Source organism: Epinephelus lanceolatus, chromosome 9 (genome assembly GCF_041903045.1).
Source record: "Epinephelus lanceolatus isolate andai-2023 chromosome 9, ASM4190304v1, whole genome shotgun sequence".
NCBI lineage: Eukaryota > Metazoa > Chordata > Actinopteri > Perciformes > Serranidae > Epinephelus > Epinephelus lanceolatus.
Window position 1 is genome coordinate 46,141,802 of NC_135742.1, and position 24,892 is coordinate 46,166,693.

The 24,892-nt window shown below is 40.5% G+C and overlaps 1 protein-coding gene across 7 annotated transcripts in view; it reads left to right on the top strand.

Annotated features, from left to right (window-relative positions):
* The window catches only part of LOC117252429 (VIP36-like protein), a 174,074-nt gene that overhangs the window by 92,332 nt on the left and 56,850 nt on the right, over positions 1–24,892 (top strand). For 6 of the 7 annotated variants that reach the window (XR_013492064.1, XM_033619299.2, XM_078171008.1 and 3 more), the window contains one exon: positions 9,886–9,971. The exons of the other annotated variant lie outside the window; for it this stretch is intronic. Coding sequence is in view for 5 of the 6 variants with exons in the window: in XM_033619299.2 (XP_033475190.2) it covers positions 9,886–9,971 (86 nt within the window). In the remaining variant the exon portion in view is untranslated. The remainder of the gene's footprint in view (positions 1–9,885; positions 9,972–24,892) is intronic. 7 annotated transcript variants of the gene reach the window in all.

Here is a 24,892-nt window from a genome sequence, read left to right on the forward strand (position 1 = left end):
CGTGGACTGGTGGCTGGAGAGGTGCCAGTTCACCTCCTGGGCACTGCCGAGGTGCCCTTGAGCAAGGCACCGAATCCCCCAACCGCTCGGGGCGCCTCACCAAGGGCAGCCCCCTCACTCTTGACATCTCTCCACTTTGTGCATGTATAGGTCCTGTTTGTGCATGTGTGTGTCTTTCGGACCTGTGTGTAATTGACAAGCAGGAGTGAAAACATTGAATTTCCCCTCAGGGGGATTAATAAAGTAAATAAACTTAAACTTAATTATTGACTTAACTATTTGAAAAACTTTACACTGAACCTTATGTATTTTAAAGGTTTTTTCTCTTTACTGTGGTCCTTTATTTTTTTTTTTAACCTTAAACACACATATGAATTCACATATTCAAGAATAACCCTCTTATCAAGAGGGTCTTTTTTTCAACAATTTGTATCACATGTCAATATTCACAATTGAAAATCAACAACAACAATCAGTTTCAAAGTCCTTGTTTCTTTTTCTCTCTTTTTTTTTAGTTTTAGAGAGAAAAGAAAATGAAATAAAATAATAGTCTATGAACTTGTCCTTTAAACACTGGCAATCATTTGTCCTACCAGTTCCAGAAGGTAACACAGTTCATATGACTCAGGATCATCTCATCTACTGGGCTTGGCTCGCCACTACCGTTGAACTCCGTCACCACCACGCACACAGTGAGGAGACCAGCAGTAGAATCAAAAAAGGGAGGTAACTTCCCCACGGTCTAGCTCGTTAACTACGCACTAACGCAAATTCCTGATTGGCTGGCTGCATCTACTCCCCTGTTGCCATGTGGAGATCGCATGAGCCACTAGATAAAGGAAAATTTATAAATATAAAATAAATGATGACGTTTACTGTCCCCGACAGGGTTTGTAGTTGTATTGAGCAACTTGTTAGCAACCACCTTTTTTACGACACGTAAAAACTTCAAAATTCACAAGTAGGGTATTTACTGACGTGTTTTATGTCGTAGAACAAAACCTGAAACTCGCTTAAGCTTTTGTTAACCACAGACCTTGTTTGAGGCATTTTACCAAAATCCCATTCAAAAAACGTATTGACTTTTAGATGAGAGAACTGAAAGTGCTAAAAGCGCTAACGGAGTTCCGGGTTTACTGGCACACTGAGCTAGTGTGGGTGATGTCATCGCTAGAGTGGAGAGCAGCTGTAAACTCATCAAGAAATTTTCTCTTCAACTCGCTCATACGGCCACAATTTTCACTGTACAGACACAATTTATACCAAAAAACATAGGAAAATGTGTCCTGGTCACAGATATGTTGACATGGAATCTGTCACACGTACACATTTTTGCTGAGTGGCTCCAAAGCAAAGGGAGCGCCAATTTTTTTCTCATTCACTCCCATGGAAACTGAGAGGAGAAATTTCTGGAAACAGCTGAGGTGCAACACATTTGTAACTCGCTCGTGTGACCACATTTTTGAGTCTACAGATATAAAACATGACACATGCGTTCACGAGAAGTGGATCTCTCTCACCATCACTTTATTTTGATGATTGGACCAACGGTTTGGGAATGGGAAGAACTTGTTCGAGAAATTTCATCCCATATTAAACAGCCTTTGCTGATCTGCTCTCTCATGAGCTCTCTGTGTGCCCCCCCAGGTGCATGCAAGTCATTAATCGCCATGACAACGGCTGCACACACAGACACTGTGTGTGTGTCTCACAATCTTTAAAGGACAGATTACAGCAGCAGAATCTTCATTATACACATTATTAACCCCTAAAGTGCCAAAATGGGCTCTCTAGCGCCACCTAGGTGCACTAAAATGACCACTGCGGCACGTGGGAATGTCATAGACAGATCAAACCAAAACTAGTGTGTTCGACCTACAAATCACGTGTTTGACCCCCATGACACCCATGACCTAAATCCAACAGGAAGTGAGCTATTTGCCCTTTCAAAGTAAGATTTCGCCTCAAACGTGCTCTTCCTCAAAAAACATCCCCTCCTACACCGTTTATCATATCGGCTTCAAACACGCACACATGCCAGCTCAACTGCTGCTAAACAGATCTTCTGTATAACTTTCTCTTTCTCACCATTACTTTATTTTGATGATTGGACCAGCGGTTTGGGAATGGGAAGAACTTAAAGGAGTTAAATCTCCACTAAAAGAAGTCTCTTATCTGTGTTCTGTCTGTCTCTCTCTGCTCTTCTGCTAGGTGCACCTACTTATTTACCATGGCAACCGCTGTCACACACACACTCGCAGAAACATGATGTGTGTGCATGTCTACATCTTACATGCAGACATGACAGGGGCACAATCTCCATTTTAACCCTTTAGGTGCCAGAGTTTATTGAGGAAAATATTCCATTTTCATTTCAACATTTCAAAAGACTGTCACTTGAAAGTGGTGAGAGATAAAGGCATACTGTAAATGAGAAAACTATTCATCCTGACCCAAAGTTTGTGATGGGAGTAAATTAACTCATCTAATTTGCTATAAGGGAATCGATAAAGAATCGGATCGATAAGCAGAATCGATAATTTCTATTTCTCTTGTGGGTAGGTTTAACATAGTTAAAATGTCTGTTTTGCCCAAGTTTTTATATTTATTTCAAAATCTTCCGATTATTCCACCACAATCTTTCTTTTAAAAAGTACAGAGTTTAGTTTCCTCCTTCATAAGGAACAATAAAACCCCACGTGTTCGGATGTCAGTGTTACATTTACCATACGAATCTGGTGGCCTGAAGCTTCCCAATTTTTATTACTATTTTTTGTCATCTCAGCTTAATCAATTTAAACAATGGTTTTTAAATATTTCATGCTCATGGAAAAGAATATAATCTTTGGATATCCTTCCATACAGCTTAGAACATTTACCTTATATTGAGCTCAAAGAAGTGGATAAAATTACTAAGAATCCGGTTATAATAAATAGTCTTAGTATCTGGAAATTGTCTCATAAATTGTTAGGCTATAAGATCTCCCTTTCTCCCTTTTCCCCAATTTGGAAGAATCCAAGTATTACATGTTGTAAGGATGACACTTTTAAATTTTGGTATGATAAAGGTATCCAGGAATTCTGTCATCCGTTTGAAAATGGGACATTTCTTTCATTTGTTCAGCTACAACAGAAATATGGATTACGATTTTTTCAATTAAGACATGTGGTAATTACTGAGAATGGTTCTCTTCAAGAACCTATGCCATCAAAAATTGATGTCATATTAAACAATAAAGAGCAGAACAAGGAAAAAGTTATTTCTAAGGTCTACAGTATTTTTGTTGAATGTTCTGTTATAAATACAGATAATTTAAGATGTAAGTGGGAACAAGATCTTCATATGGAAATACAGAGAGAGGATTGGTCTTACATTTGTAGGCAAGTTCATAAATGCTCTTACAATCTAAGGCATAAACTAGCCCTATTTAAGATGATACACAGGATTTATTATACACCAGGGAAAGTTACATAAAATGAACAGTGAGATGTCATTTCTCTGCTGGCGCTATAAGAAACAAAAAGGAACATTTTTTCATATGTTTTGGTCATGTGACACACTTTCCTTTTTTTTGGAATTCTGTTACAAAGTTGATATCTCAATGTCTACATGTATCTGTCTCTCTGTCGCCTTGTTTATGCCTTTTGGGAACTAGTATGTCTGATAAGTGGAACAAATATCAAAGCAGATATATAGATCTTGCTATGTTGGCAGCCAGGAAATGTATAGCTTTAAATTGGAAAGAATCCAAACCCCCAGTAATAGTCCACTGGTGGAATGAACTCTCAAGCTACCTTAAACTTGACAATATATATTACAAGAGTAAAGGCAGATCGTCAGACTTTTTAAAAAAAAATATGGCAATTTCATGTAGAATTTGATTTTAAGAATTTCTTAGGCCAATGTAAGGCATAGTGACAATGATAAGACCTGAATGCAATAGTTTGTGTTGTTTTGTTGTCTTGTTTGTTGTAAGTGGGGTCTTCCCACCTTTTATGTCTGTTTGTTTGGTCAGGTTTTTGTTTTGTTTTTTTGTTTTGTTTCTGTTTGTTATGAGGATATATGTTTGGATATCATTTTGGTTCTCTAACTGTTTATAAGGGTACCAGCCCCTACTTAGGATAGGAAAATCGGGACATGAAGTGTTTCCCTTTTCTACTTGTTTATAACTTCCCTACATCATGAAGTATGGTAGGAAGACTACCTAATTATTTCAGTTTCATTGATATGGGAGGCCTACTTAGTGTTTTCAATTAGTGTAATGAGTAGAATTTTGGTTGGATTACTTGCCATGATGATGGCACCTATGAAATATGTCTTGGTGTGTATGGACTCTGAGAGACTTGACTTTTTATAGTACCCTCTACATTGCCAAGTTTTGTGTTTTTTTTTCCTTTCTGTGAGGGGAAACCGAGATGTGGGGTTTAGTGTTCTGTATATGTATATCCCTCATGCTGTGATCAAAAATATAATTAAAAAAAAAAAACAAGAATCGATAATGGCATTGATATCAATAAAATCCTATCAATTCCCATCCCTAGTCTGTACTCTGTATCCATGGCAACGACAGCCTAATGATAATTAATATTGAATTCACCCTTCGCTAAGGCCCGTCCCCCTTAGTTACTGTTGCTAAGTCCAACAAACTTTCAGTTTTGGAGGTAGACTGGCATGGCGCTCCCACTGTCGCTAACTGCATTTGAAGGATATATTCAGGATGTCAGACTAACACAGCAATGAAATCAAGGTAACACAGTGTGTGCAGATGAACAGTGTTTAGCTTCACCCCTGTGCCGCTCCCAGCACCCAGACTGGCAGCTGTTGGGGGGCTGCGGAAGAAGTCAAACAACGTTCATCTGCCCACAATGCGTTGACACACAGCTGGTTGAACATCAGCAAAGTGTTCCTGTTCCCCTTCACTGGTTCCTGTACAGCAGGGTCGGCCTTTTTTCACTGTTATAATCATTAAAAAGAAAAAGCAGCATGTGTATACATTCAGCAGGGACGTTTCCGTTTCCACTCCAATCCTATTTGGCCTGTGTGGACTAACGTTAACTGATTTTGATGCTCCTCAGTCTAAGGCCATTGCTATGGCGTCCCTAGCAACGGAGCAGCACAGCAGCGGTGATACCTCAAGAAAAAAACACCACAGAATTTTGTTGATTGACCAATCAGAATCAAGTATTTAAGAGTGCCATGTTCTAATTCATTGTGTAGTCCATTGTTTAACATGTTTGACATGTATGTTCTTATACTGTGGTTCTGGCAGGAGCATCTGTACAGGTTTTGTAACCTGGGTTTGAGTGTAGCTTTTCAGTAAATACAGGGCTCGACAGAGCAAGTGTTTCACAAATAGGTTCACACAAATAGGTGTGTGCGAACTGTAAAAAATATTTAGGGGCACATGTGCACATAAAAAATCAGCCGAAGCAGCCTATATTTTTGTCAATAAAAAAATATGATAATCTAACCGCAAATATTGGAGGAACTCCAGCCGCCTTCCCTCTTCCCTCTTCCCCGTGTGACACGGTTATGGGCGGTTTTCCAAGCCACTGTTGGCACAATGAATATAAGTCCCACTGTCGGCAGGGTGGAAATAAGTCAAAGTGTGGCGGAGGCAGGGACGGTTTTTGCTATGGGCAATGTGGGCGACCGCCCAGGGCGCAATCTATGTGAGGGCGCACGCCCTCCAAAAAAATCCAAAACAAAACAAAACAAAAAAACCTCGCTAGTTTTCTAGACTACTGCTCATTTCCACGTCAAGTTAGTGGAGTGGGCGCTGGGGCCCCTATTACCACGGCGGTTGTGGGTTGAACGGGGGTCACAGACAGGAATACGGCAGAGGATCATAGTGCGCAAGATAACAGCTTACCGGCGACAGAGAAGTCAGACTCCAGGTCCAGTAATTTCCTCTTTTGTTAGTGTCACGACTGCCCAGTAGTACCTGGACAACCGAGCCGTGGCGGCACATAGGTATGTGGCGTGTCAGAGGAGAAACGAGCCGTTCACATTTCTGTCTTTGTGGCAGGTAACGGTCCACGAACCTCAGCGCACTTTAGGGACTGTTCTTTACTTATGAAGGGACTGTTCTTTACTTGTCAGGGGAGGAGGGTGGCTGGTTGATTTTTATTTTATTTATTTATTTTATTTTGATCCCCCCTATGTTAATCACTTATTGATGCAGTTAGGGACCTTTCTCTACGGCCAGGCTGTCGGCTGGGTGGGAATAAGTCAAAGTGTGGCAGAGAAAAGGGACCGGGAAAAGCGGCGGACCTCCGGGGAAGCCTGCTCCGTTCTCCCCGCAGTTAGGGACCGTTCTCCACGGTCAGGCTGTCGGCTGGGTGGGAATAAGTCAAAGTGTGGCAGAGAAGAGGGACCGGGAAAAGCGGCGGACCTCCGGGGAAGCCTGCTCCGTTCTCCCCGCAGTTAGGGACCGTTCGCCACGGTACCGCTGCTGGGCAGGGTGGAAATAAGTCCTGCAGAGTTTCAGAGGACCTGGAGAATGTTTTAGGATAGTAATAACATTATATAAGATAATCATGTTGCAAAGATAATATACAGTACAGGCCAAAAGTTTGGACACACCTTCTCATTCAATGCGTTTTCTTTATTTTCATGACTATTTACATTGTAGATTCTCACTGAAGGCATCAAAACTATGAATGAACACATGTGGAGTTATGTACTTAACAAAAAAAGGTGAAATAACTGAAAACATGTTTTGTATTCTAGTTTCTTCAAAATAGCCACCCTTTGCTCTGATTACTGCTTTGCACACTCTTGGCATTCTCTCGATGAGCTTCAAGAGGTAGTCACCTGAAATGGTTTCCACTTCACAGGTGTGCCTTATCAGGGTTAATTAGTGGAATTTCTTGCTTTATCAATGGGGTTGGGACCATCAGTTGTGTTGTGCAGAAGTCAGGTTAATACACAGACGACAGCCCTATTGGACAACTGTTAAAATTCATATTATGGCAAGAACCAATCAGCTAACTAAAGAAAAACGAGTGGCCATCATTACTTTAAGAAATGAAGGTCAGTCAGTCCGGAAAATTGCAAGAGCTTTAAATGTGTCCCCAAGTGGAGTCGCAAAAACCATCAAGCGCTACAACGAAACTGGCACACATGAGGACCGACCCAGGAAAGGAAGACCAAGAGTCACCTCTGCTTCTGAGGATAAGTTCATCCGAGTCACCAGCCTCAGAAATGGCAAGTTAACAGCAGCTCAGATCAGAGACCAGATGAATGCCACACAGAGTTCTAGCAGCAGACCCATCTCTAGAACAACTGTTAAGAGGAGACTGCGCCAATCAGGCCTTCATGGTCAAATAGCTGCTAGGAAACCACTGCTAAGGAGAGGCAACAAGCAGAAGAGATTTGTTTGGGCCAAGAAACACAAGGAATGGACATTAGACCAGTGGAAATCTGTGCTTTGGTCTGATGAGTCCAAATTTGAGATCTTTGGTTCCAACCGCCGTGTCTTTGTGAGACGCAGAAAAGGTGAACGGATGGATTCCACATGCCTGGTTCCCACTGTGAAGCATGGAGGAGGAGGTGTGATGGTGTGGGGGTGTTTTGCTGGTGACACTGTTGGGGATTTATTCAAAATTGAAGGCACACTGAACCAGCATGGCTACCACAGCATCCTGCAGCGACATGCCATCCCATCCGGTTTGCGTTTAGTTGGACGATCATTTATTTTTCAACAGGACAATGACCCCAAACACACCTCCAGGCTGTGTAAGGGCTATTTGACCAAGAAGGAGAGTGATGGAGTGCTGCGGCAGATGACCTGGCCTCCACAGTCACCGGACCTGAACCCAATCGAGATGGTTTGGGGTGAGCTGGACCGCAGAGTGAAGGCAAAGGGGCCAACAAGTGCTAAACACCTCTGGGAACTCCTTCAAGACTGTTGGAAAACCATTTCAGGTGACTACCTCTTGAAGCTCATGGAGAGAATGCCAAGAGTGTGCAAAGCAGTAATCAGAGCAAAGGGTGGCTATTTTGAAGAAACTAGAATATAAAACATGTTTTCAGTTATTTCACCTTTTTTTGTTAAGTACATAACTCCACGTGTTCATTCATAGTTTTGATGCCTTCAGTGAGAATCTACAATGTAAATAGTCATGAAAATAAAGAAAACGCATTGAATGAGAAGGTGTAAGAAAGGTAAGAAGGTAAGAAACTTTTGGCCTGTACTGTATATAAGATAATAACATTAAAGACAAAATTAAATTGCAATACTTTTCAAAACTTGATGATTTTACCTTTCTGTACATTTTGTGTACAAATTCATTAAGTAATTTTGCTTGTAAATGTCTATTTGCATCACGTTTATTATGGAAAACACATTATTTGATCAATTTACATTGTGCCCCTAAAGTTCTTTGGGTGCTCCTTACTTTTTAACTTAGGAGCACATGTGCTCCTTGGGAAAAAAGTTAGCGTTAAGCCCTGAAATACGTTGAAAAAAAACTTTCATATGACATATTGATGTTTCTTTATTTCTTCACTCTTCCCATCACATCATTCACATTAATCAGGTCCACCTGAGCATTTAAAACAAACATGTCTTTCTGCTCCGTAGCTTTCCCCTCTTCCAAATGGACCAATATTGCACGCACAGCCTTTTCAACTATTGTTTTTATAAACAATATTTTACCACTAATTTTTATATATATGTAATTATGTACTCAGAGGTGGGTAGAGTAGCCAAATATTGTACTCAAGTAAGAATATTGTTGCTTTAAAACAATATAACTCAAGTAAAAGTAAAAAGTATTTTGCATTAAAACTACTCTGAAAAGTACAATTCTTCCAAAAAGTTACTCAAGTAAATGTAACTGAGTAAATGTAACTAGTTACTTCCCACCTCTGCTGACATTAGAGCGCATAGTATCAGTGTTGTTTCTACTGACCACTGTATGTCAGCAACGAGTTTGCTACGTCTCACAAGCTCCCTGACCTCTTTCAGTCTAATAAATACATTAATAGATACCTCTGTTAAATGCCACAGCCATAAACAACACAACAAGCTAAACAGCTGTCACTAACGGACCTGTCAGTCTCTCAGGTCAAATTTCATACTGCTCACTGCTGTGGGTGTGTGCTTTGTGCTAAAATTAGCTGCGGTTAGCTGCTGAACAAGAGGCTATAGCCACACAGCAGCTCTTGTGCCTTGGTACAAGTGCTTAGCTGCTAAGGAGAGTCTGTAACTGAGCGGCAGCTTGTTCTTTGGCTCAGTGTGTTTTTATTCACCACTCTCTCTCACGATCACACTCATAATTCACAGTGAAACCAAAGTAGCTCCAAACACCAGACCTGTAGGTTATCAGGGGATCTTCTCTTTCTGCTCTGATAACGGTGTAACTATTTTGCAATGAGCTAGCTTAGTGTAGCTGCCCCTCAGTGTGTCTCTCAGGAGTAGAATGTTCTGGTTTGAGTGTGGGAGGGGCAGACAGCACGTTGCCTGTTCCGTCCTGTGGGCTACCTTGTTGAGGGCAGTGGCACTGAGAACATTATATAAAACACAGTTTAGCTTGTAGATTTTGTTTTCCAAATGTAATAGGATAATTCAGCATTCAACCAAAAGCCTCATACCGAACAGTTTAATACAAATACGTTTATTGTTACACCCCTACATGCAATGCTTTATTCAGTGTCAGGAACTCTCCAGATAGGCAGTTTGTGATTCTCAGCAAAAATGAATGGTAGCATAACCACATTTTATTGTCTAGAGTAACAAACGTTACTGGTTTGCTTTGTTTTGATTTTAAAATTGTCAGGGGAGTGAGCTGTGGAGTAAAATAAATCCATCATCATGAAGTGGTTGTATAAACTGAACATATGTTTGATAATGAATCTCATCTCCCTTTGCTTTGCAGTGGAAGTGGAAGCAGAGGGGATGAGTGGAGTCCAGTTCTTCTTCACCCTGCTCTTCTCCATCCTGGGCCTGGGTGTGCTGGCAGTGGTAGGGCTAATTGTTTATGGGCGCTGGAAAGAAAACAGACGCAAACGATTCTATTGATCAGAGAACAACTGTTGGTTTTCAGAATGTATGTTTTTTTTGATCATCATAGATAAAGATAATGCAAGAGCTGCCATAGTTTTACTGAATCATATGATTGAATGAACTGAATAAACAACCTCATGGGTCTAAAGACCAGAGCCAAGAGAACATTTACAGCTGAAGAAGAAAACAGGGGAGCCAGCTGTAAAATTTTCCTGTATATTTTGTGTGTGTGTGTGTGTGTGTGTGTGTGTTATGGAATATGGTTGGGATATACCTGCTCTAGTGGAATTTCTTAAGATCCTTCTTAAAATGTTAAAATGTGCTCATCTCAACTGAAAGCACAGTAGGTTTTTAACAACTGCACTAAATTAGACACTATAGATCTCAAATAGTTGATGATACGAGTTTCTAGTGTCTGTCGGATCACTTCTCCCCAACCAGGAAGAGACAAACAAAAACCTCAGAATCAATTCCCAAAGTTGTTTTATGACATGTTCCAGTATACTGTGGTATTGCAGTTTAAAGTGTAGTTACCTCTTACTGCCAGTTGGTGCTGCCAGCAATTTTAATCTTACATGGAACTGCTGTGGAAACCAATCAATCTGTGGATTATTGTGGACTACTTCTTACTGCACGAGTCAACTTGTACTGAGCTCCCATGTATTGAGAGCAAACACTCAGATAAGCTTAAATGGATTTGTGTCAGCAGTTAGTAAATGTGTATGGTTAGTGAAGCATCATTCTCAGTGTTGTACATTAGAGGAAGGATTTGAGTGCCATTTGAAGTGCCTAGCTAGGACCAATAAAGACAAGCTCTGACTTTATTTTCCTCTATGTATTTTCTGTTTGACATCACAAGTCATTTCTCTTTGTTTGCTTTCTGCATTTGCAAAGGGTTCTCAGGTATGTTCAGTTGAAGTAAAGGTTTATCCAAAACCTGTTTGTCACTGTTGTGCATCAGATTTTTAGCACCAGTTTTTATGTTGACAAAATTAAACTTTTTTGTGGGACTCGATTTCATCAGACCCACTAATACAAAGATGTTGTTTTATCATCTAATTCATCTGTGATTATGTGACTTTAGACTGTTTCTTTAGCATGCACTGCTATTTAAGTCATGTTTTAATAGTAATAGCAATGGTCATGAATTAAAATATGAGTTTGAGATCATTGAAGAGTATGTGAATATGAATATTGTTTAGATGTTTAACTTAAAATAGATGTGAAGCCATCACAAAAGCTAGTGCCTGGCCCCTGGTGTCCAATGGATGCAGCTGCCTGAAACCATCCAGTAGCTTTCTACCTGCTGTGCCAGTGTCCATCAGACTGGTGACCAGTTACTTTTTTTTAGAGGCAGAGTGAGATACTGGTATCATGTAAGAGTAGAAGACCTAAGGAATCCCTTGGTACCCTCCATGTCATGCTAGCTTGTTGGGTAAGTTGTTAAATAACGCTAAAGTCAGGCTAAATTTTTGATGAGGGAAAAAATGACATGGTCATTTCACAGAGGTCCATGGCCTCCCCTTTACAGAGATAATAATAATAATTATAATAATAATAATAATAATAAATTTTATTTGTAACGCACTTTATATTTAACAAAAAATCTCAAAGTGCTACAACAGCAAGAAAAGAAAAAAATAAGTTAAAACAAGAGTTAAAAGCAGTTATCAAAGTAACACGAGCAAAAATTACAGATTAAAAGATTTCCATTTTATGCAAATTATGCAGTTTCGGGCAAACCAATGCCATTTTTCTCATGCAGTATGCAGGTGTCATTTGATAAACGGTAAATGGACTGCACTTGGCACAGCACCTTTTAAGTTTTCCGACCACTCAAAGCGCTATAACATTACATGTCACATTCACCCATTCACGCACGCATTATATTTATATTTATTTCTTTATAAGGAATTTTTATACATTAATCAACATTTCTGTAAATGTGCCAGTGTGAGCCAGCTGGATTATTTTCAACTGCAGTCCTTTGGTAGGATGTTTTGAAACATGAATGCAGTATCTTGCCCAAGAATACTTCCACATGCAGGCTTGAAGAGCCAAGGATCAAACCACCAATCCTCCGATTAGAGAATGACCCACTCTACCTCTGAGCCACAGCCAGAGGTAGAGTGACTCATTTTTCGATCTGTATTTCTGCATACTGGGGTCCCTAAACAGACGTGGAATTTCATAAATTGTGTCTGACAGGGAAGTTGAGATGCCTGTAGATTCAGTGAGCCCAGGTGTATTCATTTGTGATGATGTTAGTCTCCACAGTAGCCAATACATTGTATTGAGACCATTTCTTTGAAATGGACATCACTGTATACAATGACCTACAGTGACCTTCAGGATGATCACAGCCTCATGAGCCAAACAGTCAAAAACTAGAGACCTTAAGCATTCAGAGGATGGATGGCTTTCATAGGTATATTGACAATAAGGGGGTTCTCAGCAGTTTCCAGAACAGAAGTACTCGCCATTGCTTAAAAAATATGCAGTTCTCATGGACATTTCTAAAAGTCCAAAGTTTGATACCAAATCACAGCATTGATTTTTCTATGGTGTTCCTCAAGGTCTTTGTGTCATAACGAGGTATTTTGGGGGGGGATTTTTGACCATTTTTTATCAGTTTTCAAGTGGTCAAATGTTTATATTTAGCACCAAATGTGTAACAACTGGTATCAACCCAAAAAAATGCTGCAGCAACCTATGAGACATAATTGAGCATGGACTGGCTGTCATGTACTTCCGTTATAATATTCCGAGTACCTATACACTCTAACTTTCATAGTTTGAAAGATTGTCTATCCAAAACACAGTGTTTGTTACAGAAGAAAAACTCGACACAGTGTGCTGAGCTGCACCTCAAATTGAGCTGATGTATATCACTTCTGTGTGTTGAGTACTGTTGACCTGCAGCCCTCCTGAATATCCCCAGCCCCCCTAAAAAGACCAAAATGGGTCTCTGGTACGTAGGGTGGAGTAGAAGAGGTTGAAGAGTGACTTCCCACTGAATCCATTTCCTTGAGTCAGCAGGTCATATGTAGTGTCATTTTATCACACTGTCCATCAATCCTGGTCCTATTCTACAATGTTCATTACAACTGTTGGGAATCAACATATATTTACCTCACATGGTGGCACCAAATATGTTGGGGTCAACACCTTAGGCTTCACACGGAGGCACCAAATATGTTGGGGTTAAATTGGCTATCCGAAATAATTAATAATTATTATTAATAATTAATAATTATGTTAAATAATGTGACTTAATTAACATTAAATCACCTCATGGGGCACCATTCCCGTAAAGGGAAAAATGATAGCCAGTTAAAGATATCAGTCTCATAAAATAGGCGAAACTATTAATTTGGAGTTTGATTAATAATTAAATTAATGACAACAATCAAATTTAACAGTAACGCCTGAAGGATTTCGGAGTTCTTGACGCAGCAGAGGTTGACTATTCGTTCACCCTTGTGCAACATTAAACAGACAGCAGGTATGATTCCAAAGAATTATATTTATTCACAAATTAGCAAAACAAACCAAAACACACAAATTCTAACTAACTATATACAATCTTGGTGTGTGTGTGTGTGTGTGTGTGTGAGTGAGAGAGAGAAAAGAGAAAGACAAAGGCGGATGTGGTGATCAAGTAGCCGTTTGGCCTACAAAACAAAATGGCTGACAACAGCGAACTACCAAAATGGCCGAATCAAGGCTGGCTTCCGGTTGGGGGAGGTGTCTGTCTGACCGTGTGGTCAGGACAAAGACAAAGGAAAACAAGCGGGAACCTTGAAATGCCTGTTTGGATGTAGCTCTGTTGAAAGCCTATTTGTTAATGAGTCTATGTCAATGTGACGTATGTTGCAAACGGTCTGGATTAGTGCAGAGATTGTTTAGTTGTGTGCAAGAATCTGTTTGTGAACAGTATTAGCAAACTAAACACTTAGCTGTGGCGAAGCCAACTAATCAATGACCTAACTGCAATCTATCACAGCAATAACTCAGTAAACAGCATCAAATCACATACAACAAGTTATATAGTCTTGCTTAGCCTGTAAAGCTGTGATAAGCTATGCCCAGTTGTTACATTACCGATCCTTGAGTGGATGGAAAAAAGAGTCACTTGGTGGTGGTGCTTTGTTAGCCGGCAGAAGAAGGCTGGGAAGATGGTTCCAGCCGCAGTCTTTGTTGGGTCCTTTGTTCCAATGGTTCTGATCTGAGGAAGCTGGTCGCTCGGGGTCCTTGCAGAGTTAGACGCTGGGTGCTAACTCACTTAGTTCCTTGTTGCTGGAAAGCTGGTTTGCAAATCTTGTGTTTGCCAGAGAGTCTGTGATCAGTTGCCCTCCCTTCAGTGGTTTGGGCTATGGAGCAGGGGTTCGGGCCTCTGCTGTCCAGGCCCAAACGGGAAGAGATGTGAGCTGTTGAAGCTCCTGGCGCAAGAAGAGCACTGCTCCATGGTTGGAGCAGAGAAGAGGAAGGGAACAGACCTGGTACAGATGCCTGTGACATCACAGTCACATGTCACTGTAAAAGGTCTTGTCCAATCAAGTTTTGGGACTTGAGTCTCACTGATACCCCGTTTACACATAGGAAAAACGCACATATTTTCATGCGGTTTGGCCTCTTGTTCACACTCAAACGGAGTTTTTTTTCACGGAAAACGATCATTTGTAAAAACTCTGGCCAAAGTGGAGATTTCTGAAAACGCTGTTTATGTGTTGCCGTCTAAACTGGGTGAAACGGGGTTTTAGGTTCTGAAACGTCACAGCATGCGCCAGCAAATGCTTGACATCTTGTGAGCGACCTATGTTTACACTTTGTTTGGCTACTGATCATGGATGCTATTAAGGTGGTACTCATTTTTACGTTTGTGCAAATGCTTTGTTACGGCCTTTTTCCACCAGATGCGTGTCGGTTGCGTCTCCGCTCCGGCGCGGCAGCAGAGCCGATAGGATTAAATTCTAGTCAATGTGTGTGTTTCCACCGGCTACGGCTGTGCTGCGTTTCAGCTCCGTCTCAGCTCCGGCACTCCAGAGCAACAGACACGCAGGACTTCTATTTTTGCCGGACGCTGGAGCACAACGCAGCAATTCGGTACAGAGCAGATCGTGCGGGGCAGGAAGTCGTGCACACAAACAAAATAAAACATCCGGTTAATTTTCAAAATAAAATACACAGTGTTCACGGCGGATCATATTTCCCTACACTACACCTTGAAAACTACATAATGGGCAGAGGCAGGCCTGAAGTCAACAGTTCAGAGGTTTTCAGACATCATTTCACCCCGTTGACACCATGGATGAGGAGATATTAATCATGGCAGTGCACCGAGATGTCTTCTGGCGGAGCTGCACCGCTCCGCACAGCAAATACAGCCGGTGGGTATTGACGGACGGCAGGAAGGAACAGGAAGTCGCGTGTCTCGTTGTTGTTGTTGTTGTTGTTGTTGTCGTCGATTCTGAGGATTCTGATTGGCTTGCATGGCATCATCCTTCTCCCTACACTGCCGCCCATAGGTTTGGCATAGTTATGACGTCGCTCGACAGCGTATTTATCTGGGTTCATGTAAATGACAACATTTTTGAAAACGATGTTGTGTGCACTTAGCTCTCTTTGTTTGAAGACAAAGAGCATGCAGAGGAAAAAGCCTTGAAATCAGTGATGATTTTACCAAATGATAAATCATCTGTGGTCCTGTGAATCCCAACACAAGTTATCTTCCCTTTTGTCACTCATTTCTATCCACTTACTCTACTCTTTGAAATGAAACTCAGTTAAAGCACAGCCACAAAGTATCCTAAATGAGCTGCAAACATGTTTTTCAGTATGGTTGTAAAACAAAAAATGTTCTAAACAAATAACTTTAATTATATGGGAAATGTGCCTCCAGCTTCTGGAGATGCTCCACTTCTGACACATTTACAGTGTACATCTAAAGAGCAGTGGAGGGGGCACTACTGTATCCACTGGACACAAGGGCATAGATTTTTCACAGCAGACTTTGGGACTTGTCATAGTAGGGAAGGTTACTGATATCATAAACGACAGTTCTGTTCTATTGAAGTGTCCCAGTTACCGTGACAGTGAGCTAGCATGCACTAAACCAGGACCCTGAACCTGACACAGTTCATTTTATCATTACATGATAACATGGGCATGTCATCGATATCAGCCAATATTCAGCCAACATGCATTTTCTTATTTTGCACCATGTGTCCATGTGCTGGTGGGCCATCACGATAAAAGTATGCATAGATAATATGATGTTAATACCACAACAGAAGAGACTTGATGATCACTAACATTAGGTGGGGAAAAAAGTGGATATATTGATATCGATACTGGTTATCTGTCAAATGAGTTGTTACATATCGGCATATTGGATATTGGCAAAAAATCCAATATTGTGCACCCCTACAAAGGAGCATCCTTGAAACACTCAGTTGTTCACAAGCAAGGATGGTAACTTTGTGAAAAACTGTGGGCAAACAGTCCAACAATTTAAGACCAACAATTCTAAAAGCATGATCGCAAAGAATTCAGACGCCCCCGTGTCTCAGAGCAGAGAGTACTCACAAATCTGAAACCTAATTTTTTTTACTCACAATGGGCCTCATTCACAAACAGTGTGTACGCACAAATCTGTGCTTAAACTGTGCATACGATCGTTTGACGCACAAATCCGGGATTCATCAATATTTTCTTACCCGAATTTGTTCTTACTCTGCGAACAAATTTAGAGCTGCCTCAGACCATGCATACGCACAAATGAGGATGGCCGAACTGACTTAGAAAATGCAAACACATACCTTTTAAGTACATGCAGAGTCTAAAAAACCACATTCATTAAAAAGAGATTTAATTAACATTTTTTAAAATCATTAATTTACTAATATTGGCCAAATGTATTAAATAACCATGAAATTGACACACGTTCACCCTCATCATTGTGACAATTAAAATATTAACAACAACATGAACAGAAAAAACTATCACTCCATCAACGTGCAGATGATCTGTAATGCCAGCTGCCATATCCTTAATGCTGTGGCCCGCTGGCCACGAGGCACCCACGACTCATTTACTTTGCAAAACAGTACAGTGGGAATGCGTTTGGAGGCAGGGGCTGTGAGAAGTGGATGGCTTGTTGGTGAGCATCTTTTGTTCTAGTCTTTTATTTCAATTGTTTTTAGTTAGTATTTTTAGTAAGTCTCTATTCAGTTAATGCTAAAATGTTATATTGTTTGGGTGACCGGGGATATGGCCTTAAAACATGGCTGATGACACCATATGCAAACCCTGAAACCCCTCAAGAGGTGCGCTATAATGACATACATGCCCACACACGCGCCGTAGAGCGCACTTTTGGCGTGCTTAAGGGCCGTTGGATGTGTTTGGATCGGATACAGCCGGTGGCAAACTACTTTACACCCCTGAGAAGGTGTGCAAGATCATCCTGGCATGCTGTATCCTGCACAATCTTGCAATGACCCATGGCATTCCTGTAAGACCCGGCGCCATTGCTTCTAACAAACTGTGAAATTTACTGCTTCTCTCCTCGAACCGCTTCCTTCATTCATGAATCAACTCTAGGCAAGCGGTTTCCTTATATGGAGAAATGGGGGCGTGGTAGTATGCTAATCACAAATTGCGAGCACGCGCCTGTCAGTTTAGAATGATTCTGATTCACACACATACGCAAGGTGGTGAGAACAAAATTGGCCGGTGCGCAGGTGTCATGAATCCCACAGTGATTTTGAGTGCAGGTACTAGACTTACCTGCCTGCAGTCCAGACTTGTCTCCCATTGAACATGTAGCACATTATGAAGCACAACATATGAAAACAGAGACCCTGGACTATTGTGCAACTGAAGTCATATATCAAACAAGAATGAGAAGAATTTCACTTTCAAAACCTCAACTTTCAAAACCAATAGCATTGGTGGCTTAGTAGATAGAGCAGGCGCCCCATGCACAAGGCTGTTGCTGCAGCGGCCCGGGTTCAAGTCCAGCCTGTCGTCCTTGGCTGCATGTCATTCCCCCTCTCTCTCTCCCTCCTTCACACTTGGCTGCCCAGTCCATTAAAGGCAAAATGCCCCAAAAAAACAAAAAACTCAATAGTTAGTGTTCTCAGTTTGCAAACACTTACTGAGTGTAGTTTTAAGTAAACACCATCTTTATATGTGTCTCAGGCATCAAATTCAGAATGAGTGTATATACACAAAAAAACAATAAAGTTTATTAGTTTGAACATTAAACATCTTGTCTGTGTACTTTACTCTATGGAATATATCAATCAATTCAATTTTATTTATAAAGCCCAATATCACAAATCACAATTTGCCTCACAGGTCATAAAGGATTTGCAAATCATTGCAATTTGTTTTTATTTACATTTTACACAATGTCCCAACATTTTGGAATCAAGGTACAGTTTTTGAGTCAATTTGAAGTAAAGATGTGTGAAAAAATGCAGCTCAATGAGGACTCAAATTGCTTAAATTGAAAAAAAAAATTTCTGCATTTTTAAATTAAAAGAGTATTCCAGTATAGCAATATTCTCCTTAAATATGTTACACAGAATGATGATGGACAGTATTCTTCTTCCCTGGCAAATCCTTGACCCAGCTGATGCTGACTTGAGTGACATCACTTGAGGACATTTAGCAGACTTCACATCAAAGACGATGGATAAACCAAGACAGTCCACTGCTTGTCAGTTTCCTGTATCAGTGTCACGTGGGGTTCGCGACCACCACACCCCTTCAAGTCTTGAGTTCATTGACTTCAGTGGGAGAAATGAACGTGATTACAGATTATGGCCGATTCTTTCGCCCCATAGTCACGGAAGCAAATATTGGACCCATTTATCACAAGCCACATATCTTCAGAACATTCCGACACCAAAATGGCAAATTTGAGACGGACAAATCAGGAGAAAATTTACTTTGTTCAAGACTTGTCTCTGTCTCAACAACACACTCTCACAAGATCTGGCAACAGATATCTCCTCTCTGGTGCTGCAATCAGTGCAGTTTCACCAAAGATACTGGATTAAAAAAATATTTTTTCCAGCGGATATCTTCACAGGACGGGTTGTTTTAATTGACTGAGTTGATCATTAAGCCATAGTGATGCGTGGATCGGCTCTGATAGCACCTGAATCAGCATGTACGCATCAACCATCCAGCCGTTACAACATGATTGAGCTAGCAAAGCAGTTTTGTGTTGCTATGTGTGGTATTTATTCAGTTTTGGGAAATCACGATGTCTAGAAAGCATCAGTGGCTGCAGCTGACAGGGACAGCTAACAGCAGCAGCAAAGCTAACATCAGGACGTCATCTGTTAAAAGCCTCTCGTTGTCGGATACGACATGAAACTACTCCAGTTAGCTCAATCATGTTGTAACTAAGACATCCATTTATTTATTTAGCTTACGGCCAGTAAGGGTACACACGTTGACAGAAGCGAGGTTGGGGATACTCGTCTTTGATTGGCGGTTGTCCATCGTCTTTGATTGGGGTACAGGGGACAACGCCCACTTAGGAGACCGGAAATGTATACCATTTCATACAATGGGAGTATATTGTAGGTGGGCCATCTTGTAGTAATCCAGTATCTTTGTTCACATGGCTCCCTCTTTCTCTCCAAGACACTAAAGGCTTTATACCACTTATACAATTGGACTCCCCAATGCTTGGAAACAATGGAGATTTATTAGCAGGCTCCATTACTGTTGTCCTTCCATAAAGTTTACTGCTTTTTCTATTTTCCTCCAGTTATCTAGTTAGGTACTTTTTCTTTTTTCTAATCCAAATCCTCATCTGACAAAAATGTAAGTAAGGATGGTCTTGTTGTGCTCCTGTGTCTGACTTTTTTTGTTTATTTATTTCAAGTAAAGTTTCTATTGTGATATTGTTCATGTGATAATGTATTTCTTGTCTCTCTCTCTCTTTGACCATTTTTTTTTATGAACACTGCATGAATGCTTCAGATATTAAAAACCAAGATTGTCAGATGCGTGAAGTTGTTTGTGGTTTTGTATTTACGCCTAAAAATTCACCCAAAATGTGGAATACATTAGCTGTGGAAAGTATTCAGGGGGGTATTCCATCAACGTAGCTAAGAATATCCAGACTAAGGTGTAATCTTGAGGTCTGGCTAAACGCCAACTCCAAATCTAGCGCCAACCCGTTCCATCAAGTGAAATCAGCTGGCTCCAACTGACGCTAATTCAAGCCTCACCTGTTACGCCTCAACTCATGCACGCGCCCAGGGAAAATAAAAAGCCCACACTAGTCAAGTGCAGAAAATGTTACAAAATGTCAAAAAGCAAAGGAAAGGAGCGAGTAGAGGCTTTTTCTGCGGCGGAGCAAACGCTCCTTATGGAAGTGTATGAGGACTATAAGGACATAATTAAGAAAAAGGCAATACTGCAGTAATTAATGAAGCAAGGGAGGTGGTGTGGCAGAATATCGCCGACAGGCTAAATGCGTAAGTGAGAAAATTTAGCATTTCAGCATAATATCATGTTATATAAATCCCACATCAAAGGGACAAAATATATGTAGATAAGAACACTTATTAAATCTAACAATTCAAGTATGCCTAATGAAATTCACCAAATGTGTAAATTAATATTAGTGTAGACTATGTATCACATTTATCTACTGATTCCTATGTAAATTTCAGATCATGCATTTAATCAAACTATTTTATGTGAATCATCGCATTTATCACATAATTGATTATAGATAACATTTCTGAAATGATCAGTTTATAGGAAATAATCACATGACATTTATCTATTGATTGTAGACAATTACATACAGCAAATCCCTCAATTCAGTGGAGATGAGGAAACCTATTAAGTGAATGCAGGTGATAGTGAATCAATTATCTATTTCTTTTTTGTTTTTTCTTTTTTTATATATATTTTATTCAGGAACATTACTTGAGTACATACAGGTTAACTCTTTGACAAAACATAAACTAGCTAGTAATGCTCCTTTTTTCATAAACAAGACAAACACAACCACCAACAACAACAAAGAAACACACCTCAGACAAATACACACACAAAAAAAACATTATTCCTGTTCCCCCAACCTGTCCCATCCATCAGGTCACCTCTCCAAATACACACAACATCACTTCTGCACAGTATACATCAATTATGCAATCAAAAGATAAGTTACAAAAAGACTATAATTTTGGGTGAATTCATACTAAACAATAATACATTGGCCCTTTCAATTCATTCTATTTAAAGTTACGAAGAGAGAAAAAAGAAATTAAATAAGAAAAGGAAAAAAAAGACTAAACAATGACTCAGTTTGTCATCAGGCAGATAAATCCCCCCGTGAGAGGGTAACCAGATCATCTGGAAGGTAGCTAAATAGAGGTTTCCATAACTCATTGAAAATGTCTTGGCTACCCTTGGCTCTAGCACAGAGTGTCTCCATTGGCAATACCATAAATATTTCCCGGTACCACTGAGAAATTGTAGGAGGATAATCCATGATCCAATTAAAAAGTACACATTTTCTGGCCAAAAAAAACAAACTTTTTTTTAAGAAGCAAATATAAGAAGTATTAAGAGACAGATTCTTATCAGGCAGATTAAGAGGCCGTTTACACGTACACAGCGATTTTGATAAACGGAGACATCTTCCTTCATTTGTGCCCTTCGTTTACACGCAAACAGAGATTTCTCCTCTGAAAACGAGTCTTTCTAAAAACTCTGGCCAGAGTGGAGATTTTGGAAAACTCCAGTTGCGCGTTTGCATGTAAACTGAGATAAACGGAGATAAACAGAGTTATAGGCAGCCGATGTCACAGTATGCACCGGAACTTGTGCCTGTGTCAAAAGTGTGACCTATGTTGCTATGGTGACAATGGATACATGGAAGGCTTGAGCTTCTCGTTACACTGCCACCTACAGGTTTGGCATGCTCTTGTGTATGTATATACACGAGTAAGTGTAAACAAAGATCTTTTTGAAAACGGAGACGTGAAATGTCTGTTTATCCGGCAACGTGTAAGGAGAAACAGACCTGGGGCCGTATTTATCAAGCGTCTTAGAGCACCATTTTAGTCTTAAGTGATGAGAATTTCTGAAATTTAGTCCTACTCTCAAACTTAAGAATAAAAGCTATTTATCAGCCTTCTCAAGTCTAAGAATCACTCCTACTCCCCCAGATATTTAAGAGACCTCCAGAGGTGTCCTAAGTCGTTAGTAGTTGCCAGTAGAGGATGGCACTGAGGCGAGAGAGACATGCGTGAACGTTCCGGGAGCGGAAAGATGTCCTGGCTTTGTTTGATGACGTGCAGCTGATCAAACGGTATCATTTGCACAAAGCGGGTATTATTTTTGTCACAGATTTAATAAGGGACATCATCTCATCAGTAACATCACGCAGCAGAGCTTTCACGGCAGAACTAAAGGTCATCACAATGCTTCGATATCTCGCCACTAGAAAAATGCAACAGTGTAATGCTGATGATTTGGGGCCATCACAACCGTCAATTAGCAGAATTGTTATGGAAACAATAATGGCCCTTAATGCTCCTCACCTCGTCATGCATTTCATTGACTTCCCAACTACACCCCGGGTAATTCAACAGAAGCAAACTGCATTCATGCAAATAGCTGGCTTCCCTGGAGTGGTCAGTGCAATCGATCATGGCACACATATTAGGATCATTGCTCAAAGCGTGGACAAGAGCGTTTATGTAAACAGGAAGAGGTACCACAGTATCAACACGCAAGTAGTGTTTGATGCAGACTACAACATCTTGGATGTGGTACCCAAGTGGCCTGGGTCCACCCATGATGCAAGGATCCTAAATGAAAGTGGCCTGAAGCAGCTGTTTGAGAGGCACATTATGCCACCTGGGTGTCACCTAATTGGGGATTCTTACCCCTTATCAGATGCCACAGACACAACGCCAAATGAACTATAACAGCGAACGAAATGCCTAATTGTTTTAAATTTAAAATGTTTAATTAAGTTTACAGAATATTGTTTAATAGGGGGGTTTATTCTTGTCACAGGGCACACAAAAGCACAAGAAAAGTGGTGTAGAGAGTGGGATTGGCCAGTGGAAGCGCAGATTCCACGTTCTGCATTCAGAAATATGGCACACTCCAGACAGAGTGTGCCGCATCATTATGGCATGTGCAATACTGCACAACATTTGTAAGGCGCGCAATGTCCCACTCCCACCAGCAGACGATGATGATGACGATGAGGGAGAAGATGGAGATGCAAGCATCCCTAGCAACATCCATCCATCTGATAGTATCTCTTCTTCTCTCCAGTTTGGTTTTCTTTTTGATTCCATGTTGGTTTCAGCTTGATGGACTGTGGCTGCAGTATATAGAGCCACTCAATTAACTGCACACAAGTTAGTTGCCTAATTAATGAATTGGAAAGATAAGGAAACATTTATTTTTGATTCATTGCCAATGTATATTTTATGTTTTGTATTATTTGTAGATTATTGTCAAAATATACACTCCCATTGTCCATTTAACTATTCACTGAGATATTTCTAAGATATTTCTATATTCTTAGATAAGGGATTCCCTTCAGTGAATGGTCATTTCTATGGACTTGGAAGTGACGTCACCTAAAATTCCGTTTATGGCACATAGTACTGTCATGATTCAGCTCTGAGACCGACACTTAAGATTCAGTCCTACACTTCACAAAGTATGAGTAGGATGCTTGATAACTAACTTTTAAGTGCAGCTTTCAACGAAGAATTTTTTTAGTCATAAGTCGATTCTTAGCAGTGCTCTTAGGAGTAATTCTAAGAAGCTTGATAAATATGGGCCCTGGGCCCATATTCACAAAGAATCCTAAGACTAAACGTAGCTCTTCGAATTCTAAGATTTTTCTTAGAATTTTCCCTTGGTAAGATAAAAGTTATTCACAAAGCATCTTAGGCCTTAAGAGAGCTCCTGAGGTGAAAAACTGTTAAGAGGAGGGAGGAGGACAGAGAGGAAGGAGAGATATTCTCCGTATATTGAACGACAGTGATGTAATAAGACGCTACCAGCTTGATCATGCAGGGATAATGTTTGTGGTTGACCTCATCAGGGATGAGCTTACTTTTCCCACCCAGCGTAGTACGCAATAACGCCCACTTTGGATTGCAGCATGTACCAGCACTTCTCACACTCATCGCTTGTGCGTAAAAGGAGAGGGAACGACGCATTGATTTGTCGGGCAGTACGCTCCCAAGTCTACCTCTTCCCTTGTGCCGTGATCCCGGGACCGAATTTCCCTCTTAAAACTCCTTTGTTCTCCTCCACGAGCTGCGCCAACAGCAGGCACTGCTCTTCTGTCCAGTTCGGCTTTCTCGTTCTTTTTTTCTCCATTTCATTCGTTGTTTTGGTCATTCTGCCAAATCAAACCGCTTTTTACAAGGAGGCCAGCAATCACAGTAATTGCTCACAGCTGAGTCTGCGTCCACCATTAATATCAAATAGATTAAGTAGTAAAATTACCAGCATGGCGAGTAAACATAACAATAAGCAAATCAATATAATAATCGGCTGTGAATGAGGTACGTTCAAACATTTTGAAGCTGTGTAACAATTAAGAGTTTCATCATCATGACATAAAATTATTTTCACGATTACACATTTCTTAATACAGTCTAAGTTCTATGATCGGTTGATTTCACTGTCCATTCATTACTAGGAGCGCATTTGTTTTTCTTTTTTTTCTTTTATTCTTTTTGTAACAACCAATCACAGCTTTTAGAAGACTGCATCATACCTAGCAATGGAGTCAACCACACCTCCTCACTAAGATAAAAGTCCCTCCTCGCTCAGAGTTGCTCTCAGAAACT